The 24,045-nt window shown below is 37.9% G+C and overlaps 1 protein-coding gene across 1 annotated transcript; it reads left to right on the plus strand.

Annotated features, from left to right (window-relative positions):
• Positions 1 to 2,655: 2,655 nt before the first annotated feature.
• PWP2 (PWP2 small subunit processome component) lies at positions 2,656 to 22,411 on the plus strand. The gene is made up of 21 exons (XM_083361472.1): positions 2,656 to 2,731; positions 4,100 to 4,212; positions 4,698 to 4,792; positions 5,041 to 5,140; positions 5,485 to 5,628; positions 7,878 to 8,013; positions 8,725 to 8,957; positions 10,243 to 10,386; positions 10,577 to 10,647; positions 11,194 to 11,330; positions 13,765 to 13,913; positions 14,260 to 14,407; positions 15,113 to 15,263; positions 16,290 to 16,470; positions 17,252 to 17,399; positions 17,732 to 17,840; positions 18,933 to 18,998; positions 19,112 to 19,330; positions 19,713 to 19,863; positions 20,479 to 20,553; positions 21,439 to 22,411. Exons 1-21 carry the CDS (start codon positions 2,714 to 2,716, stop codon positions 21,593 to 21,595), a joined length of 2,745 nt encoding a protein of 914 aa, XP_083217598.1. The 5' UTR covers positions 2,656 to 2,713; the 3' UTR covers positions 21,596 to 22,411.
• Positions 22,412 to 24,045: the final 1,634 nt, after the last annotated feature.

Below are 24,045 nucleotides of genomic sequence, written 5' to 3' on the forward strand. Positions count from 1 at the left end.
GTTGGCTGTTGGTCGCGTTGGGAGGAAGATTCCTCCTTCCTTCAGCGTCCGGTGCGCTCCCCAAGTGACTTCAGCTCCTTGTCGGCAGCAATCCCACCTTCGTTGCCACTGTTGTGTAGTGGGTCCGGCGCAAGGAAGTGACGCCAGCCGGAGTACGTGTTCAGCTCTTTATTGCAAGGGTGTAGCGTACTGGGAATGAGAGTTACCTGGCCTCCTTAAATACCTAGCCAGGTAAGCGGACAGTCAATGGGGTTGGCCCTAGGTTTCCCGCCGAAAACTGGGTTTCCCTCCAAAACCGTTCAGGCCAACGCCCCCTGGTGGCTGTTGCTATGCAGGTGCCTGCATACATAACAGAAGGTATTGTAGCTAAATAGTTTCAGAGCAGCCAGGAAGATGGTACAGAATTTGTATCCACTCCTAAAATAAAATTTGTGTTCTTTTTCTACACTTTCTCCCATATTGAAACATTTTAGCCTTAAGGTTATTGCATTTACATTCGAGTGACTGGTTCAGTCACCCAGCTGTTTTTCATGGCTAAGGTGGGACTAAAACTCATAATTCTCCAGCTTTCTAGCCCAGTGCCGTAACCACTACGCCAATCTGGCTCTAGGATAATGTGTTATTGTTTTCTTCTTCCTTTGGGGATTTTATTCCTTTGAGGTTTTGTTGATTGTTTCATGTGAGTTTTAGCAGTTCCCTTTTTATGACAAAGGTGTTCATATACTGAATCCATACTTTTGGTTGTATGTGTGGTAGGGCTATATTTCTACATACTGGACCTGCACAATTTTTATAAGCTTTCTTTTTATGATAATGATCAACATATTTATCTAAGGCAGGCATGTCAAACTTGCGGTGTCACGTCACGTCGCGCGACGTATCACAACTTTCCCCCCGTTGCCGGCAATGGGGAAGGCGCGGTTTTGTCGTGATGCATCTAGCCGGCAGTTTGACATGCCTGATCTAAGGCATCACACAGACTGCCATCATTTTCCTCTTTATTGTCCCAGAGTAATAGTGACATACCATCTGAGTGTTCAGATAATTTGAAGGTTTACCTACTAAAAGGCTGTCCCAGATGTCAGAACACAAATACAGGTAATCAAACAGTTCACTTAGTGACCAAAGTTACAACGGCACTGGGAAAAGTGACTTACGACTGTTTTTCACACTTAAGACCGTTATAGCAGCCCCACAGTCACATGGTTAAAATTCAGATGATTGGTAACTGACTCAGATTTATGGTGGTTGCAGTGTCCCAGGGTCATGTGATGACCTGCGGCCTTCTGACAATCAAGGTCAACGGGGAAGCCAGATTCACTACTAACTTGACAAACTTCAGTATTTCGCTTCACAACTACGGCAAGAAAGGTCGTAAAATGGGGCAAAATTCACTTAACTGACTTGCTTAGCAACAGAAATTTGGGCTCAATTGTGGCAGTAAGTTGAGGACTACCTGCATATAGGTGCAGCTGGCTTCCGCCCTAACAACATGTTTTCCTTAGGTTTCCTTTTTCTATGTACTGAAATTATGCCAAAATGCGTGTGGAGGGTGTGAAGTGTGGAACTCTGGGCAACTGTTTGCCATATCTAAAACCACAATCCAAATTTTATGGCCACGTACGAATCGGAAGAGTCCGATCCTGTGCGAGTCTCTAATCGAGGGCTTGCTCCTAAGAAACAATGCACACATCTGGCAGTTTAAACGTCTTGTAAATCTTTTTCTGGCCAATATATGCAACAGAGCCAGTGCTTTTTTTGTAAAAAAAAAAAATTAATAATAATAAGTTGGAAGGGACCTTGGAGGTCATCTAGCCCAACCCCCTGCTCAGGCAGGAAACCCTATGCCATTTCAGGCAAATGGCTGTCCAGTCTCTTCTTAAAAACTTCCAGTGTTGGAGCATTCACCGCTTCTGGAGGCAGGTTGTTCCACTGGTTAATTCCACGTCATAAAACCCGCCTTGCCTACCCTACAAGGTTCCATCCAAAAAAGGTGCCGGAACTCGGTTCTGAGCGTTCTATGACAAAAAAAAGCCCTGAGCAGAGCAATTACTGAATCTGAACTACAATACAAGCCTTGGTGGAGCAGTGGGCTAATGCCTCCTTAAGTAACACCAGCTGCCTGCAATTAGTGCAGGTTCGAGTCCCACCAGGCTCAAGGTTGACTCAGCCTTCCATCCTTCCGAGGTAGGTAAAATGAGGACCCAGATTGTTGGGGGCAATTAAGCTGACTTTGTAATAATGCTGCTTGGGGGGGGGCTAAAGCCCTAATAATAAGCAGGCATATACATAGAATGAAGGCTATTGCTAAGCACATTGATTTGTGCTTTAGAATTGTAAGCCGCCCTGAGTCTTCGGAGAAGGGCGGGATATAAATGGGATTAAAATAAAAAAAATAAAACATCCTCTCTCTCTCTCTCTCTCTCTCTCACACACACACACACACACACACACACAACCCCCCCTCCTCCTTCTTCCGGTCAACGGGCACCCGGACTCTCCCGCTTCAGAGCTCGAGTCTCCGCAGATTTACAGCTTTACAAGCCGTCTCGTCCGCGAAAGGTTAAAACCAAGAAGCCTCCAGTTGCTATGGAAACCGGTTTTTTTTTTGACCCGGAAAAGAAAGGAGGAAAGTCTTCCGGTTGCCTCGCCGCTTTCACGCGCGAGGCTCTTTTTGCTGCTAGGAGTGGGACGAGCGCAAGCAGCTGCAGGGATGAAATTCGCCTACCGGGTGAGAAAAAACGGGGGCCCCTTTTGCCCACTTGGATGATTTTGGGAATTTGCAAGTTTTCTTGTTTGGGTGGCTCCGGTTTTCCAGCTTTCAGATGTCACAAGTGGAGCAGGTTGGGATATCGCTATCTTTGAAAAACGTAACTTGAGATGAGTCTCAGTTCCTTCCAGTTTCCTCCCAGTCTGTTCTTAACCAGGAGTAGACGATGTATTTTGCACTCCACGGGTTCACTTTGTCCCTGATAAATATCAGCGTTACAGTTTTGACAACAGTGCAGCTGGATTGCTTGCCAAGTCTCTCTTTAGAAGTCCAAAACATCTTGAGAGATTCTCAACAGTTTGTTAAATGATGTTATCTAAAGCCGTTTACTAAATTACCTTTGAAATCGGTGCCGCATCTAAACTGGGTAATGGAAAAGAGTGACGTTTCTTTTGTAATCAGAGTAATTTATAATTGTACTTATGCTGGCTGCAAATGAAATCAGAACGTTCTTTCTGGGTTTTTCCCCCCTCCCTTTTGCACTTTTTTCTTTTTTTAACTTTTATTGATTTGTGTTAATTTAAAGTTTTACAAAAACATAAAAATTAAGATTCATCAAAGATATTGATGTTATATCTTAAGATCAAGTGAAATATTTTGGGCACATAGAAATGGCACTTGATGGATAAGCAGCTGGAACAAAAATTATGGAACTTTCTTTTATGTATAACTGAAGCCGAACTATTATATGCGCAAGATGGAAAGATTTGACTTTACACCCGTAATGGAGGAATGGATAGTGGATAGTGAAGGTGATGGAACTTGCTGAGATGGCTAAATTGACAGCTTTAATTAGGACGTTGTCTAAATTTAATGAGTACAAACCCCCAAACAGAAAAAAATGAAGTCATATGGTTTTTAAGATTAAGTAAAAATAATGGAGTATAGAAAAAATGTAAACGATACTGTAACCATAAAGTAACAGGTTATTTTATATTTATACTTATAATTGTTGTAAAACAAAAATGAAAGTCACCTTATAATTCTTTTTCCCTTTTTGTTGATTTCTGCACTTTAGTATTTCCTCTTTTCTTTCATTTTTCCTTTATCGTTCTAAACATTCTTGTTAGTTTTTAACATTTTATAAAAGAAAAATGGCCCTTAAGAACTTACTGTTAGAGCATCTCCTAATAGAAATTATTTGTGCATTTTGTGTACTTCTCTACATTTTGGCAATGAGTTAGTTACAAATCATGTACAATTTTTAATTACTGTTCAAAATTGCATTGCCTGAAAATGCCTTCAAGAGTTACAGTATGCACCACTTTTTGTGCTTTATTTCATTTTCTGCTTAAGTTGCATTAATGCAAGTACAATTTTATTTTCTAGTTTTCCAACTTGTTGGGTACAGTCTACCGATGTGGAAACTTGAAGTTCACTCCTGATGGAAACTCTCTGATTAGTCCAGTGGGAAACAGAATTACCGTCTTTGACCTGAAAAAGTATTCATTTATTTGATTTATATGTTGTTTGTTCAGCTCAAAGCATGATTATGATTGTTTGTCTTCCAACTTTTCCGAACAAAAACAGAGCTGTGAGCTTGCTTGAACTGAGGATGTGGGACATTAGGTCAATAGCTTCCACAGCAGAGGGTGGATTTGAACCTGGGTCTTCCAAGTGCCAGCCCAACATTTGAACTGTTATATCTGGCTCTTGTACTGTGACTTCTAAGTGTATGATTAGTCAATAGCCTGTTTAAAAATGCTTTTGCAATCTGCTTCTCAAGCAATTGTTTTGTGGAAGAAATTTAGGAAATAGATTTGATAGGTTAGTGTTGTAGAGGATTTAGTTTTCTACTCTGTTTCAAATATATTGGATAATGTTGCTTCCTTATCTAATTTATGAATTTGGCAGAAATATATAATTAAAATTACTGTATTAACTGCCACTCTGTTGTTTTTGATATATTATTCATCTGTTCTTTCAGTAACAAATCGGAAACTTTACCACTGGCTGCCCAATACAATGTAGCATGTATGGGACTGTCTCCAGATGGAAATCTTGCTATACTTATTGATGAAGGTAATTGTTTAAGATGTTAAGAAAAAAATTGATCAGTAAATCCATTTACTAATGTTAGTATTACAATATTTTCATTAAAAATAATCTTTTAACCTTTTGTTTAAATATTCAGTTGAACTGCAGATAAAATAAAATTCTTTGTGTGTTTATTTTTTCCTAATTGAAATGAGTAGAAATAACATGTAAACAATGTTTTTATTATTTTAATGTTTCTGAAATATTTGAAATATTTTTTCTGTTCCTTACAGAGGGATCTGCTTTACTTGTCAGCTTGATCAGTAAATCTGTTATTCATCGATTCCATTTTCAGAAACCTGTTCATAGTGTCTGCTTTTCTCCAAATGGAAAGTATGGAGAACTATATTCGAGTATTTGATTTTATTATTTTGCTTTTTATAGAAATATTAATAGCAGTTAACAATAAAGTAAAATAAGCTTCATGAAAGTACTACTAAGGCAAATAAGTTTGTTTAAAGAAAAATAGATATAATTGAAGATAAACTGATTTAATGAATCATTCTCAAGTCAATCTATGTTATTTATGAGTGTGTGTGCTAGTAGTTCTTGCAAATTATCAGGAATTTTATCTGCATCAGAAGCATAAATAATTTTAATTACAGAAATATTTATTAGCTAAATTGGCTGTAATATGACCTTTATTTCTATAATTTATTTTCATTTTTGTAAAACAGAAAATTTGTGATTACTAAAGACAAAGTTGCCCTGATGTACCATGCCCCAGGGAAAAAGCGAGAATTTAATGCATTTGTTCTTGACAAAACGTATTATGGTGCTTATGATGAAACAACGTGCATTGACTGGACTGATGATTCCAGGTAGGTTTTTGTCGTTTATTGAGACAGCCAAATGCCTACTTTCAAGGTCAATGACTCCTAGTTTCAGTTCATGATTTGTAAACTAAAAATACACAGTTGATGTCCATCACTCCATTAATTTAAAGAAAGAAGCTGAAGCATTTTAGGAATATTTTCTTATCTATACATACAGGTAGTTCTTGACTTACAACCATTTATTTAACTACTTCAAAGTTATGACGGCCTTGGAAAAAGTGTTTTACAACTTTTCCTTACAACTGTTGCACCACTCCAGAAGTCACGTGATTATTGCTCTTTGGGCACGTAGCAATTGGCACACGTTTTATGTCCATTTGCAGCACTCTGTGATCATGTAATCACAATTTGCAACCTTCCCAGCTGGTTTCCGACAAGCAACATCAACTGGGAAGCTGGATTTGCTTAATGACCATGTGATTCACTTAATGACTGCAATAAAAATGGTTATAACTTTGGGATTGTTCACATAATGACTGACTTGAGGACCAAAATTCCTGTCCCTATTGTAAGTTGTAAGTCGAAGATTATTTGTACATGATAAATTTGTTCATTCCTTCATCTGTTTTCCAAATTAAAGTTCTTGCAGTATTCCAAACGTAAAAATATTTACACTTTTTCCAGTAATTCATTTTTTTATATATATAAGTGGTTGGATTGCGTAGTGCAGGGGTCTCCAACCTCTGGTCCGTGGACTGGTACCGGGCTGCAGCATGCCAGCAATCGGTCCACACAAACAAGCAAAGCCCCATCCTTGGGATGCAGGCAGCACACAAAACAATGCACTCTCCAGTCTGCGGAAAAACCTCTTTCCACAGATCCGGTCCCTGGTGCCCAAAAGCTTGGGGACCTCTGGCATAGTGGTTACACCGCCTTAGATGTGGAAGATCAAATCCTAGCTGGTACCTAACCTTACTTTGGTCAAAGACCTCCTAACACTTCATCTCCCTACCTCAAAAATATGAGAGTGACACAAACTAGGAGAGTTGTGCCAGCTTGGGCATTGCTTGGATTAACAAGGTGATGTCAGATGTTGAGGGCCAGTTGCTCATAGATGCAGCAGTTTCCCAAGGTTCAAGGGTCTACCAGACTAGAGATGATCCAAGGTGAAGACTATGCAGAGAGGCCTCAGAGACAGTCCAACAGTGGCTGGGTGTAAGATGCAGGCAGGAACTGCATGTACTGAGTGGCACAACCAAGTAGCTGACATTGCATACAGGAACATCTGCACAGAATATGGGCTAGCCCAAGGGTAGGCAACCTTGGCTCTTTTATGACTTGCGGACTTCAATTGCCAGAATTCCTAAATCAGCCATGCTGACTCAGGAATTCTGGGAATTGGAAGTCCACAAGTCATAAATGAACCAAGGTTGCCTACCCCTTGGCTAGACCCTCCTAGGTCCAGATGCAAAATCCCACGGAAGATTATAGAGACAAGAAAGCTAATATACTTTGGGACTTCCAGACCCACAGAGAAAAGAAGTTACTAATCAATCAACCCAGATATTGTGATAGTGGACAAGGACCAAAAGACAGCAGTAGTGATAGAATTAGCGATGCCAAATAACAGCAACATCAGGAAGAAGGAGTATGAGAAACTGGAGAAATACCAGGGTCTGAAGGAAGAACTTGGCTTTAAACAAAACAGTTGCTAAGCACATTTTACTTATGGTCTCCTCTGCTTTACAGACCTGCAAAGATCATAAATGTGAAGGTGGTCAAATTTTTCATCACCCTTGTAACTGAACAGTTGTTAAATGAGGTTAACTTATGTGAACTCATCAGTACTTTTCCCAGTGCATAAACCTATTAGGAGATAGCTATCTGGTGGCTTTGTGGGTTAGGATGCTGAGCTTGTCGATCAGAAGGTCGGCGGTTTGGCGGTTCGAATCCTGAGTGCCGCGTAGCAGAGTGAGCGCCTGTTACTCGTCCCAGCTTCTACCAACCTAGCAGTTTGAAAGCACATAAGAAATGCAAGTAGAAAAATAGGGACCACTACGGTGGGAAGGTAACAGCGTTCTGTGCGCCTTTGGCGTCTAGTCATGCCGGCCACACAACCACGGAGACATCCTGGGACAAGTGCTGGCTCTTCGGCTTTGAAACGGAGATGAACACCGGCCCCGTCGGAAACGACTAGCACACCTTTACCTTATCTGGCATGAGTAATTTGTCTTATCCACGAAATTATCATAGATGTTAGAGAATAATGATGAAATAACTTTTTTGTCTTTCAGATGTTTTGCAGTGGGTAGCAAGGATATGTCAACATGGGTGTTTGGAGCTGAACGCTGGGTCAATCTGGTTTATTATGCACTCGGAGGACATAAAGATGCAATTGTTGCCTGTTTTTTTGAAGAAAACAGTTTGGATGTATGTACCTTTCACATTTTTCTACATTATGTTAATAATGTAGTTGGTTAATATTTATTTGATTTGGTCCCTGTGAGGTCTATATTTTTCAAGCTGTGTTTGTGTATGTGTGTGCAGTTACAATTTTAATGCATTAGTGAGTTGGGCAATACTTTAAATATGAGGGAAGTTGATACACTGTTCTGAAAAGCCACGAACAATTAGCACTATAGACTTTGGACTTAAACAGTTAATGAATGCCCATATCCAATTGTCTATTAGGGCTGTGCCGCATTTCAGATTCAAAAGCAAAAGCATGCTTTTTAAGTATACAGATGAGCACATCCTGCATTTAATGTTTTCCCCCTGGATCACACTGATTTTGCAGAGAGCAGCCTGGGAAGAAGTTGCAGTTGCTGAAGGAATTGCAGGCAGGTGATAGATGAGCGCGGCCCAAGTGCTGCAACCACTTTTTGCCTTTGAATCTGAAGTGCTGCAGGTCCCGCTTCTCTGTTATAACGTCGTATGCACAGGTCCAAAATGTCAGGCAGCCAAATATTTCAAGAAGTTTGTTTCTCTCTCCTACACCACATGCTCACCACATGCTCACGCTCACGCTAAATAAGAGTATACGTTAGAAGTAGCATTTTGTGAATTTGGAATTCCTGCACATTTCCTTTATTCAACGGACCTTTTTGCCAATTGATAAATTATATTTTATTGTTATTGTAGTTGTACACCGTCAGCCGCGATGGGGCTTTGTGTGTGTGGCAGTGTGATACAGAACTAAGCGGTCTGATACCTAGAACTCCCAAGAGCCATCCCACTGACCAGGAAGAGTCAGCAAAAGACTTAGAGGAAGAGTTGATAGAAACACAAAGAGGCAAAGAGATTCATGGAAAAGCCAGTGGAAATGAAAATGAAAAACAAAACAAGAAAAAAGTGAAATATTCATGTGCTGCCAAGTAAGTGAGTTTCTAATGAAAGAAAGTTATAAGAGGAATTTATTGAATTTCTAACTGGTTTATTACATGGATAACCTCGACATTGGGATGCTTTTAACATGAATGCAATCACGGTGGAAGTGACTGAAACAGGTTGTTCTAGTTAGCCTTCTGCACTGAAGACCTAATGGATACTACTATTCTATACTACTCATGAGGAGGACCCAAGAACTCTTTTTTTGTTAAGAAATATCAAAATTGTCATTGCTGATCCCATTGTTAACTGACAAAGAGCAAAAGGATCTAATGTTGCTGTGCCTGTCATCAGATTGTTGTTCTGCGTGGCACTTAAGATGCGAGGTACAGTTCACTGAATTTCAAGAAACCTGAACTAGGAAGAATTGTTAACACAGCACTGCAATCAATTTTTTAAAGTAGAAATCTTAAAAGTATGGGCTAAAGTTGTCTCTTTAGACCAGACATGTCAAACCTGCGATGTCACGTGATATTGCGCAACGTATCAGGACGGTTTTGCCATTGCCGGCAATCAGGTGGGCGCGGCTTCCACGTGACGCATCCGGCCCGTGGACCGGCAGTTTGACACCCCTGCCTTAGACTATAGTTGTTTAAAACAATTGCTTTTGCATTACATAACATCCTCCCACACCCCAGTGTTTTGGATTCCGACTGTAAACATGACTGGCAAGGATGGCAAAGGATGAAAAGTGTATTAATTGAAGACCAGAAAATCAGGAGGATAACAGGAGTGCCAAAGAGGATATCTATGCTCTGGCAATATGGAAAAATGCATGCCATTATATTATGAATTCTCTCCGGTCATTTAGGCAAAGATATGCTGGGAGCAGTAATGAAAGCTTGCTATGCTGCAGGTGCTTGTGCAACTAATAGTTGAATAAAATAGTCTCAAATCTTATGCCACTCACTAAAGTGATGGATATGAGCGAAAAAAGACAATATGCGCTTACATTTAAACTTAGTAAAGATCCTTACCGCTGTAATAGACAGACTGCTAAAATTTAAGACAGCAAATACTTGAAGCTTTTTGGCTCATCATTTTAACTTAGACTCATGATTATTGTTCAATCTTTAGTAACATGACAAATATTAACATACTGTTAATGTTATTTTTTTGCTTTTCCTGATATGCTAACATAAAAACAGCATTTTATTACCAACCATTACTGCTTCCTTTCCTATTTATTAAACTACTCTTCAAAAGGTAATTGGATGATTTGTTCTTACATATAAATGTATCTGATATTTTTTTTATTCTTTATATGTTCAGATACTTTTTTAATAAAGAAGGAGATTTTAACAACCTGACAGCTGCAGCTTATCACAAGAAAATCCATCTGTTGGTCACTGGATTTGCTTCGGGAATTTTTCACCTTCACGAACTTCCAGAATTCAATCTCATCCATTCTTTAAGGTTAATGTTAATAATAATATCAAAGATTGAGGATATGTATAATATTAAAGAAATAATTATTCATCTGTTTTGTTTAAAGACACCTTTTATTTAGTGGGAAGAGTACTTGAAATAATGTATTTAATTTTATATACAGAGAGAGACAGAGAGATGTTTTTCATTTATTTAATTTTTTCTTTGTTTTGTTCAGCATTTCGGACCAGAGAATTGCATCTATTTCAATCAACAGTACTGGTGACTGGATTGCCTTTGGATGTGCAGGTTCATAACTAAGTTATTCTAAGGAATTGGGGGGAGGAGGGGCTGTTTATGTAGTATTGTTAAAATAATGTTTTGATTTGTACATAAATACCTATATACATACCCAGGATGCCATGTTCTTTTAGTATAAAGCTGTGTATACAAAGCAGAGAAAGTGTATAAAAAGCAGTAAAGAGAAAGAAATTAAGGCATCATATAAGAAAGGAAAGGAAAGGAAATGTAGCTAATTTAAGTTTATACCTAAATTGTAATTCTCCATGCCTTTCTGTCCTTGCAAATGGTTTTTGTATACTTGATGTCTCTCCACTGCTTCAAACATTCCCTTTTGTTTTTTAAGTCTTTCACTTCTTTTATCTCTTCTTCATCAAATACATCCTGTTCAATCTTTCTAACCCTCCTAATGAACTCCTCAATGAGGAATGATTCAGAAAAATGAAGGAGTAGTGAAAATATTTGTGGTTCATTCCTCATTTGGCCAAGGTTAGACTCTTTCTGGTACATTCAGAGATCTCCACTGACCATGTTTTCTTTCTGTTGTACTGACAGGTTTGGGACAGCTCCTGGTTTGGGAATGGCAAAGTGAGTCCTACGTGCTGAAACAGCAAGGGCATTTTAACAGCATGGTATCACTTGCTTACTCACCAGATGGGCAGTACTTAGTTACTGGCGGGGATGATGGAAAAGTAAGCCTGTTGATTAAAATGTTGATTTTTAAAAATAAGTCTTAGTATATAGTTTAAGGGACGCGGTGTCTCAGTGGTTTAAGACGCTGAGCTTGTCGGTCAGAAGGTCGGCAGTTTGGTGGGTAGAATCCCGAGTGCCGCGTAACAGAGTGAGCGCCTGTTACTCGTCCCAGCTTCTGCCAACCTAGCAGTTTGAAAGCACGTAACAATTCAAGTAGAAAAATAGGGACCACTACGGTGGGAAGGTAACAGCGTTCCGTGCGCCTTTGACGTCTAGTCATGCCGGCCACATGACCACGGAGATGTCCTCGGACAAGCGCTGGCTCTTCGGCTTTGAAACGGAGATGAGCACCGGCCCCTAGAGTCGGAAACAACTAGCATGTATGTGCGGGGGGAACCTTTACCTTTACCTTTTTATATAGTTTAAGGAGACCAAGAAAGGATTTGCTAACAATATTAGAAGGATAACATATTACATTAACATTCCACAATTAAACTACCTAAAATCACAATATTGTTTTAGGTGCAGAAATTGCTTTGGAATGGATTTTTTTTTATAAAAAATATATACATGAAATACTTGATTAGTATGAGAGGACAGTTTAAGAACCGGCAATCAGTGATGTAATTTGAATTTGCATTGAGGAAAATGGCTATTTTTTTTTCAACACTTACGTTACAGAGATAAACATCAAGATTATTTTTCTCCATTATGTGTTGCATTCTTTTGCTAACTGTTAGAAATAGAATATGGAAATAATTCTCCATTGCCTTCTTCAGAGATATTTGCCGATTTTCCAATCAAGATAACAAGATATCCCATCCAAGTGCTAGTCAGATTAACCTTGACAAATCACAGTTGTCAAGACCTATAAGATTATCCTTGACAAACCAAAACAATCTTATTAAGGAAATCAAACAGTATTTATTGTACTAAATATTATTAAGTGTAGATAAGGATAAGGAACAAATAAAACAATATAGAAATAAATCTGACTCTATGACAAAAATATATCTGCATGTTAATTGTCAGAAATATAAAGTATGCAGTTTCATAATTCACCATGCATGTTAAAATTGTAATTTAGCATGTGCATATATTAAATTATTTTGGAATACTAAATCTTAAAAATATTTTTGTGATATTTAAAATAAATTGTGGAATTAAAAAAATACTAAATACAGAACCATTAGAAAGCAATAAAAACATTTAATTCAGTTCTTTTATTGAGGGTTTAAACAGTCTAAAATTTTTAAAATTAACTTTGCTTATAAATAACATATTTTGTGAAGTCAGCAATACAAAAATTCTAAGCATGCTATTATATATAATATTAAACTACTATTAATATGTATATATTACTGATCACGTGAAGTGATAATACCACTTTACAATGCCTTGGTAAGGCCACACTTGGAATACTACATCCAGTTTTGGTCACCATGATGTAAAAAAGATGTTGAGACTCTAGAAAGAGTACAGAGAAGAGCAGCAAAGATGATTGGGGGACTGGAGGCTAAAACATATAAGGAACCATTGCAGGAATTGGGTATGTCTAGTTTAATGAAGAGAAGGACGAGGGGGGACATGATAGCAGTGTTCCAATATCTCAGGGGTTGCTACAAAGAAGAGGGAGTCAGTCAAGCTGTTCTCCAAAGCACCTGAAGGCAGGACAAGAAGCAACGGATGGAAAATAACCAAAGAGAGGTGCAACCTAGAACTAAGGAAAAATTTTCTGACAGAACAATTAATCAGTGGAACAACCCTCTTTCAGAAGCTGTGAATGCTCCAACACTGGAAGTTTTTAAGAAGAGACTGGACAGCCATTTGTCTGAAATGGTATAGGGTTTCCTGCCTGAGCAGGGGGTTGGACTAGATGACCTCCAAGGTTCCTTCCAACATCATCATCATCATCGTCGTTGTTGTTGCTAATTCAGTATTGGAATGATAGGGTCTAATTTTATCTTTTGAGTTACAGTTATGTTCTTATCATGAGTTGATGCATAGATGCATAGCATAGAATGGGTTTTTTCAATTGTAGTCAACACATTTAGGGGTTAGAAAGTTACATGTTTTATATGTTTGTTTAATCCTGTTGAGGTCTACAAGAGTGATTCTGCTTTTTTAAAAGATAAATATTTGGTTGGAGGAGAGTTGCATGACATCTAATTTGTTCTTTGGCTTGAGTTGTCTATGAAAAAGGTAAAATAAAAATGAACAACAGATGAAACAGCTATACCGGCTTTTGAAGAGATGTTTCTATATTTTTTGTTGAAAATAATGACTGGTTAACCTCCCTGCCAGGGTAATTATTAAGGTAATGAATTGGAATATTCTTTCGAAAGTAAACTCTCCCAAGTCAAATTATTAATCAATTACTGGAAAGGTTTAATTTATGTCAAGATGATTTAGAGCTTTTTCGTTCCATTTCAGGTGAAAGTATGGAATACCAGCAGTGGCTTCTGCTTTGTCACCTTTACAGAGCATACCAGCATCATATCTGCCGTAACATTTACCAATTCAGGATATGTTGTTTTGAGTGCTTCTTTTGACGGAACTGTGCGGGCGTTTGATCTTCACAGGTAAGCTTATTATTTTACTTGCTTTCAGTTTTGTTCCACCTTGGGGTAGACATCCGAAAATTAGTGTATTCTTTGTTAAAGTCTGACGGTGCAATTTTCCATTAAATCAGTTGCACTGTGTTGTCTTCGGCAGTTGTGTCAATTAATCTAATTGTATTAGTTAATCTAATTTGGAAGCCTCCCCTATAAAAACCATGCTCCATGATAGAAGAAGACTAGGTTGCTGTAGAAACATAATGAAAATCCTAGCCAAATAGTATTTTATGTAATTACTTTCTGTTTTCCAGCATTTAGGGGTTTTTAAGTAAAAATTGGTTTTATACATTATTCTTGCCTTTTGCAATAGATACCGCAATTTCCGCACTTTCACTTCCCCGCGACCAACGCAGTTTTCCTGCTTAGCTGTGGACTCCAGTGGAGAAATTGTTTCAGCTGGTTCCCAGGATTCTTTTGAAGTATTTGTGTGGTCTGTGCAGAGTGGACGACTTTTAGATGTAAGACAAGACACTTTTTATGGGGCTTGCAGTAATCCATTTTAAAAAAAATGTTATTCTTACCAGGGTTGCCCTTAAAGATGAGATCCTACGTTGGTACAATTTTAAGTGATTGTTAAAATCAAACATTGAATTCCTATTAATTTTAAAACAGATTGTTTACGTGGAAAAATAATAATACCAGATACAGTAAAAGAATTCCCGATTTTCCACAGTTATTAAGCAGACCATCATGGTCTTTAAATGAATCACACAGTTGTTAAGTGAATCACATCATAGTTAAGCAAATTGGGCTTCCCTCATTGACTTTGTTTGTCAGAAGCCTCCTGGGAAAGTTACAAATCACCATCCAATGACTGCAGGACATTGCAACTGTCAGTTGCCAAGCACCCAAATCGTGATCACATGACCGCAGGTGTGGTGCAGCGTTTGTAAGGATTGGACTGAGCTCTTCAGTAGTGCATAGATCAAATAAATCACAATTTCCTTTTTTTATTATATTTGTTTTACTTATTTCCAAAGTTAAAATACAAAATCCAAGAAAAAGGAACAAAACAAAGGCATCGAAAGAAAAAAAGTCCATAAAATAAAATACAAACATATGTATAAAATGTCCCTCTTGGTTGAATACTGCTAAATATATTTCAATATTTTTTTATTTTTATTATTATTTCCCATTGTTACATAGATTCTTTTTTTCATTAGGTATTAGATGGTCATGAAGGACCTATCAGTAGTCTGTGTTTTAACCCAGTGAAGTGTGTTCTGGCAAGTGCCTCTTGGGATAAGACAGTCAGATTGTGGGATATGCTGGATAGCTGGAGGACCAAAGAAACGCTGGCACTAAGTTCCGATGGTAAGTCTGTTGGAATGTCATAGCTGTCTTATCTTGTTTGGGTGATGTTTGCAATAATTATGGGGTTCCCTAGTATAGTGAAGCCAATCACATGGAGACCTCCAGAGCACTGGTACTGCAACAAAAGCTTCCGTGAGATACAATTTTTATTAATGAGTCTGAATTGAGCTTTACTCATTTATTTATTTATTTATTTAATACACTTTAGAACAGACATGTCAAACACAAGGCCCGGGGGCCGGATGCGGCCCGCAAAGTGGTTTCATGTGGCCTGCAAAGCCATCCTGGAAACAGTGAGGGAACGGCCCCCACAGCCATGGCCCTGGCCCTGGCCCAGAGACCCTCCTTCTGCCAGAGACCCTCAGATCTGTCCCACTCCTGCCCAGGCCCCCATAGGCACCCTTGATGCGAATGATGTAGAGCTGGCCATGCCCATCCAGTAGGCCATACGCACTCTAGCCACGCCCACCCAGGCCACGCCCACCCGGCCCCCTGAGGGTAACCACAATGCTGATGCGGCCCTCAATGAAATTGAGTTTGACACCCCTGTTTTAGAAGTTGCTTAACTCCAAATAACGCTGGTTGGTTTATATTTAAAAATGAAAAAACAATGTAAAGCAAAAAACAAATGTTTAAGAAGTACCCAGAAAGCAAAGTCTGAATAATGATAAAATACCATATAGGGGACTCAACCACCACTCTGTCCCAACCCCTGTGAGAACAGCCATGTTTTCACTTACCTTTCTGAATGCCATCTGGCTGATAGCTGTACAGACATTCATCTAATCAGATGAGAAATTATATCGACTATGTTAAAGCTTCCAGGGCTGCACGTAGGTTTTAGCATAAGAAACGGGACCATCCTTATAAAATGCAGAATCTCCGTGCTTGTGGAAATTTAAAATATATAACCAGCGGTCTCTGATCATTCTTTGAGGGATGAAAAGTAATGCAGTCAAAATGCATGGAATGGAATGAACCTTAAATGAAGCTTGCCTTTGATTTCACTCATGATCTTTGCCGCAGTGCTTGCTGTTGCTTTTCGTCCGGATGGCATTGAACTTGCTGTAGCTTCCTTGGATGGACAAATCACTTTCTGGGATCATGAAAATGCGATGCAAACAGGATCGATTATGGGGCGACATGACCTTCAGATGGGGAGGAAGGAATTGGACAAAATAACTGCCAAACAATCTGCTAAGGGCAAGTGGGTAGAACACTTAATTTTTCATCTGAATATTTGAATTTTATTACTATAGGCCAGGGGTCTTCAAACTTGGCCCTTTTATGACTTGTGGACTTCAACTCCCAGAATTCCTCAGCCAGCGTGCCTGGCTGAGGAATTCTGGGAGTTGAAGTCCACAAGTCATAAAAGGGCCAAGTTTGAAGACCCCTGCTATAGGCTTACTTTCCTATTGGAGCTCAGAGATTTGCTTTGCGTGCTTTCTATGGGTGGGGTTTTTTTTTGAATACTTGAATCCTAAAATTATAGATATTTATTTAACTCAGTTTCTAGCCAGAGTGAAAATATGAATCTATAAAATTTATGGTGGAACCCTTGTAGAATCGTGGACTGTAAAGGTTGGAAGGAATCTTGAAGATTTGGTTCAACCTAAGCTTTATTTGGAACATAACCTTGAATGCATTTCTTAGATCTTCCAGCACTCTTTTTTATAGCTTTTTGTTCGACAAAAGTTGTAAGAAATAAAGTGATTTTTTTCAGGAATGTGTTTAACTTGTTTGGATTTTACATGGGGATAACTTTTTACAAATACCTCTCTTTAGATTTTCAAATCTCACAGGTCTGAGTAAGATTTAAATTGAGTATATCTGCACATGTGGGTTATCGCATAAAATTATGCTTGAAAAATTCCCAACCCTATCATAAAAGGATGCAGATTGCAATTATTTCAGAGTGAGAACTATAAATTGTGTAATACGGAGCTTGAGATACATGACAGATTATTGATTTGAACTTCTTTTTTCAGATCTTTTACAAGTCTATGCTATTCTGCTGATGGCCAATGCATTTTGGCAGGAGGTCTGTCAAAGTATGTTTGTATTTATCATGTCAAGGAACAGATTCTCATTAAAAAGTTTGAAATATCTTGCAACCTTTCCTTAGATGCGATGGAGGTTAGTATGTGTGCATTGGACATGGGATAAATCTTGTCACTGTTGCTACTTGTCTTGCCACAGATTATTTTTAAATTAATGGTAATTAATTCTTTGACAGTGATTTAAATTTGTGTCTGTGACTTGATTGTCTGCTCTAAAGCATTCTTTATTAAGACGTTTTTATTTATCAATGCTCTGTCTTTGCTGTGTTATATCAATTTATCAGTCATAGACAATTCATGGTTCTATTGAGGAATAGAAAGGAGTTAGCATCCCATTGTAAGTAAGAGTATTCTGAAACAAATTTGGAATTTGAAATGGGCTATGTTGTCGTATATTTTATTTTACAGGAGTATTTGGACCGCAGGAAGATGACTGAGTTTGGGAGCATGGCATTAATAGAAGAGGGAAATGGGGATGACGACGACGTTGTCATTCCTCTTCCAGGAGTTAAGAGAGGTATTGTTGTTGTTAGTTGCGAAGTCGTGTCCGACCCATCGCGACCCTATGGACAATGTTCCTCCAGGCCCTCCTGTCCTCCACCATCTTCTGGAGTCCATCTAAGCTCACGCCTACTGCTTCAGTGACTCCATCCAGCCACCTCATTCTCTGTCGTCCCCTTCTTCTATTGCCCTCAATCTTTCCCAGCATTAGGCTCTTCGGCTATAACCTGTCCGTCTTGGGTGGCCCTGCACGGCATAGCTCATAGCTTCATTGAATTACGCAAGCCCCTTCGCCACGACAAGGCAGTAATCCATGAAGGGGAAGAGAGGTATTAGTTAATTTTAAATAAGGTTCTCTAAACTATGTGTATTAGATTTTTTTAGATTTTTCCTGATGAAAAGGGTGAAGTTTTAAACAAGTCCTTTTGTTCCCTCTCACTTGACAAAATGATTAAATCTTAGTTTGGAGATCAGCCTATGTCTTTATCAAGGAATGAGAAGCATTGCCACATGTTGTGGCCATTGGAAAATAATTCAACTTATTAAATGTAACCTATCTGTTACATTTTTAGCCAATACAATGATTTAGTAAGTCTGGCACTTAATAGCCATTATTGTTTTTACTGCTGCCCCTACTATGTATATGTATCGCTACTCTCACCTCACCCCGTCTTCCACTCCCTACGTTGCCTGAATTTAATTAATTAATTTGGAATAATTCATGAGAAGACAAAGTTGGCTTGATCAGTAAATACTATGATCCCAATATGTTTGCTAAAGGTTTCTAAAGTTGGCAACTGACAAATGTAGATGTTCCAAACGATTGCTGTGATGGTAACAACTCTATGCATCACATAAACATTTGTACTTGGTTAACGTTGTTGAACAAGGACAGTCATTTACTTCCCAGGGTGGTGGAATCACCCTGTCCAACAATTTGACTTTGATGGGATATATACCGTTTTTTTTTAGGAAAGACATGTAAATGGATCTGTGTGGTTCTCTCTTGCCGCAACGCTTCTTTTGTAGAAAGAATCAGTTTACAGTGTCAGCACTGGTTTGTACAAGGAAATTATTGAGGGTTTTTTTCCCCTTTTTTTCTTTTCAGGTGATATGAGTTCTCGGCATTTTAAACCAGAAATAAGAGTGACGTGCCTCCGCTTCTCTCCTACCGGTGGGTTTTTGGAGGATCTTTTCATAACTTGAAAAATGTTCTTCGTTTCTCTGTCCACCTGCCCTCCCACATCTCCCTAATTTTAGCTAATGTCAAGAGTGCTTCTCTTTCAGGAAGAAATTGGGCAGCAACCACTACAGAAGGTCTTCTTATCTACTCTTTGGACTCTAGTCTCACCTTTGATCCATTTGACTTAGAAATTGACATCACCCCTAGCAATATTCGTAAAGTATTGCACCAGAAGGAGTTCACTAAGGCTATTGTCATGGCTTTTCGGCTAAATGAGAAGAAAATGATTCAAGAGGTTCTGGAAACTGTGCCCTATGATGAAAGTAAGCTGGACCACTATTACTAGCCTAATGTGATGGTTGCAGAAAACAAGATTCCCTAAGTTTCTTAAGTTGTTAGCAAAACTTGATGTGTGTGTTTGTGTGTGTGTGTTTGTGTATACTAAAGAGAAGGAAAAAAGATAACATCCTGAATAATTTGAATGTTTTAAGTGAGTAGAAGTTCTCTAATTATTAAATATCACACAGCAAAGGGGAAATTGAAAAAAAGGTATTACGTCATACAATATAGCGTTTCCTTGCCTTCGGTTTCCTTTGCTAAAAATGCAGACATTTTCCTTCTGCGCAGGTCATGACAAGTGGACTTCTTTCGAAATGTTTACGCATTGTCAACTAATACATCCTCTTGTTTGTTGTAAAAAAACAGTTGATGTAGTCTGCTCATCGCTTCCAGACTTGTACATAGAAAAGGTCCTAGAATTTTTAGCATCTTGCTTTGAGAAATCTCGTCACTTGGAATTCTATCTCATATGGACTCAGAAGTTGCTCATGCTGCATGGATGCAAGTTAAAAACAAGGTTAGTGAACTCAGCTTAATATGGTTCAAAGAGAGAGAATACATATTACCAGTTGATAACTTTAAAAGTAAATTTATATCTACCATCAGAAGGCCAGTAGTTAGAAGGTCAGTGAAAGTCCATTCTTTTTTCATTGGCGTATGGTGATTTGACTGAAAACTGGAACACAAAGAAGCAGCAGATATGCTTCAAACTGCCATATCCAAGAAACGTTGCAACATGTATGCTGCATGTCTACATATATGTTGCAACTAGTAGCTATTTTATTGGTAAGATACTTTTTTCAAGCTTATTGACGCTTTGAAAGTTAAATATAAATTAGCATTTGGGCGTTTATATTTAGCATTTCTAGGGCTTATTTCTAGGGTTGTGTAAAGCCAATGGCACCAAGAAGCTACTGCGTCCTTTGATATTTTTGTGGCTTTGACATTTTTGCTGTGTTTGTATGTGTGTGTATGGCACGGTTTCACTACACTGAAATGTATATTCAGGTAAAACAAGAAATCTTGCAAAGGATTTTTGTTTTAAGGTTTCAAGGTTTTTATACTGATGCTTCTTTCAAACACTTTGCACAGCCCTCACTTATAGAATGACTGTATTTTTGACCATTTGCAGGTCAGAAAAACTGCTGCCTATTGTTCAGTTTCTTCAGAAGAGCATTCAGAAGCATTTTGAAGATCTTTCTAAACTGTAAGTATTTGGTTTGATTCTGTTTTATTTAATTTACTCAGTGGGTTAGGATGCTGAGCTTGTCGATCAGAAAGCTGGCAGCTTGGCGGGTCGAATCCCGAGTGCCGCATAATAGAGTGAGCGCCTGTTACTCGTCCCAGCTTCTGCCAACCTAGCAGTTCGAAAGCACGTAAAAATGCAAGTAGAAAAATAGGGACCACTACGGTGGGAAGGTAACAGCATTCCGTGTGCCTTTGGCGAGTAGTCATGCCAGCCACATGACCAGGGAGACGTCCTCGGACAAGCGCTGGCTCTTCGGCTTTGAAACAGAGATGAGCACCGGCCCCTAGAGTTGGAAACGACTAGCACGCATGTGCGGGGGAACCTTTACCTTTACCTTTTACCTTTAAAAAACCAGCACCATAAGATGATTTTACTTTATTTTATTATTTAAAAAATAATCTGGGTAAGTGCCAGCTTTGTCTGATTTTTTTCTTTGGGCCTTTAATCATTCCTTGTTCTCGGTAGCCCAAAATTACTATATTGAACCACAGTCCATACATATGATATCAAAAACTACACATTCTAATGGCAGCGAAAGAAGTAGAGACTTGTCTGATTTACTCTAGTATTCGATATTAGAGTACCTTGCAACTGGAAGTAACTACGTTGAAAGCAAAGTTGTATTATTTGATTAGAAACTGTATGTACAAATAACACATTGTAGCTCAAATATCACATGACGATTTCCAGATTGCTTCAGACTATTGAATGATGTGTTGAATAATTGAGTGATATATATTCGAACCATATATATTTCACTGCCTCTAATTATTTGTTATACTGTATATGCAGGCCTGTTTAGCATTTTTTGACTTATTTTTGTGATGGCTTTTCTTTCTGCAGTTGTGACTGGAATTGTTACAACATGAAATACATTCTATCTATTTCACAACAGCGGGGTATGAAACGCAGAGCAGAAGATTCTGAAAACAGTGATTTGAAAAATTTGGAGGATTCCAGTAATGAGGATTTTATGGAAGAATCATCTGTGCATTTATAGAAATATGACACTTTTTTCCATGTATAAATTTAAACAGTGGTATTCACTGAGAAATTCATAGCCCTTGAAGTGGCCTATTTTTTTATAGATTATTTGAATGTGAAATAATACATCTGGGAGAAAGCAGTTTGCCTTTTGTACACTTTTTTTCAGTAATTGAATAGCTGGACAGTTATGGTCACTAAATCCCAACCATGGTTTTTTTCTTGCAGTTAGACAGCATTGTAATTCCATTGCAGACTGCATGAATCATAAGTGTTCCTACCCATGTCTGATGCTCACAGAGTTGGTGATTTACAAATTACCTAAATGACCTTTTATGTAAAATTACTTCTATAAAATAAAATATGTGTATATAGGGGAAGAATGGGAAGAGACACAAATACCAGATTTATACTTTTTGCAAACAAAGCTTTTAGTCCACCTGCAAATCAATTTCACGTTTATTCAACAGAACTTGTTCCTTTTCATTAACTCCTGATTCTTTTGTAAAAGTAAATCATTGGAAGACTTCCTGCACCCATTCATTAAAAAATCTCTTTTTAAAGTAACCATCTGATGCCCTCTAGTGCCCAATTTTCAAACATAGACATTCCCATGAGAAAAGATCCTTTCAGTTAACTTCAAAGTCTTAAAGCAAGTCCATCTAAGCTCTTAATCGGTTTAAACAATTTTAAAACTAACATTAAGAATCTTTTTGCTGTAAATGCCACAATGTTTTCTTCTTACAAATCTTTAAACTTGTAATTAAGCTTTTTTAAAAAAAGGATTGTAGAAAAACTCACCCAATGATTTCAATAAAATTGCCAGTCTGAATGTTCTCAATCTTTAAACAACAACAAAAATAAATGTGATTAAGAGTTGAGCCTGGGTCAAATTAAGAGTTTGCATAGATGACATTAGCAGTTATAAGCATGATGGAATCCCACGACTCCCCACCAATTGTAAGTGGACTGCAAAAATGCAATTCCTGCCATCTGCTCACAAAAAAACAACAACACAGCTGTCCATAGTACACATGGTAATTTTGTGATCTCTCCTTACTCCAAAAAGATTTTGGCAGCCCAAATCTTGCATTTGAGCATTACTCTCAGTTGCAGTGTGTCCTGTTCTATTCAGTTCACCATGGTGGCTCACCAAAAGCTCTTATTTGAAATAATTGAAAGTCGTTTCAGAGGAAGAGTTTAGACTCCGTATATTATGAAATCACTGTTAGTATGTAATTGTGTATCTGTGGTACCAAAAATGCTTTGGAATTCTTTTTTCTGATATAGCCTGAATAGAAATTGCGAAGAAATTCTATTGGTTTAACAGTAGAAATGTTTTAGAACTAGGGGCTAGAATAAATGAAGTTATTTGTATTTATTTCCCTGGAATTGTACCTGGCTTATTTTTTCCCCTAGAGTTCTTTTTTGTTCAGAAAAGTAGTTTGCTACTACTAATAAAAATATAACAGAAAAATACCATTCAATATAGAATATATTTATTTGAATAATATTTGAAAATGATAAACAGAGATGTGACCAATCAGGCATCATCAAAAATACTTGCTTCATGAGGTGGAATAACAAACAGCATTTCCTATCTTACAATACTATATTATTTTGCTGGATAAGAAAATATGTGTATCCCTGGGAATAAAAATTATAAGTCTAATCACTAAAAACAACTATTTGATTTCTTTCTGAGACAATTACAATTTTGGTTTTAGATGGCCATGCCATTCTGATTCATCAGAGTAATTATTCCACCTCAGCTTCCTTACCTTGTTTTTTAGTACTGTATTAAGTAATAGTGAAATTAGTGCAATATGGTAGAAAGATACAGATGTCTATAAATCCTCAGCTGAATAGAAAAAGAATCATGTTATTTTAATGAATAGTTTTTTTTACTGCATCAAAGTAAAGAGGTGAAGGCTCTTGGATTCTGTAAAAACTTAGATTATTCATAAAAGAAATTAATTTTCTAAAGTCCCTTGAGGCCCTATAAAAAATACTGTTTCTGTTCCTTAACCAACATTAAGGAAAATGTGGCTTACTTTCTGGAAAGAGATGGCAAATAAATATCAGGTTTGCTGTAGTTGTTAAGGTAATAGGTTGGAGACCTGAATATTGTGAGTTCTAGTGCCATTTTAGGCATGAAAGCTGGCTGCATGACTTTGCTCCAGTCACTTACTCTCACTCAGCCCAACCCACCTCCCAGGGCCACTGTTGTGGGGAAAAGATGAGGAAGGGTTATTAGCTACATTCACTGCCTTATTTATAAAATATAATAAAGGCAGCATAAAAATTAAAATTAGAGGGTAAAGTGCTTCACAAAATGTATACTTGATTAAATTTACACAAAATAGTTAACCAAAGTTTATTTTAAAATAAGGTACAGTTCAACTTAAGTACATGACTTAGTAATTAAATATATTTACTCCTATAACATGAACATTGGCTTAACTA

The sequence above is a fragment of the Vipera ursinii genome (genome assembly GCF_947247035.1).
Source record: "Vipera ursinii genome assembly, chromosome: 4".
NCBI classification, from domain to species: domain Eukaryota; kingdom Metazoa; phylum Chordata; class Lepidosauria; order Squamata; family Viperidae; genus Vipera; species Vipera ursinii.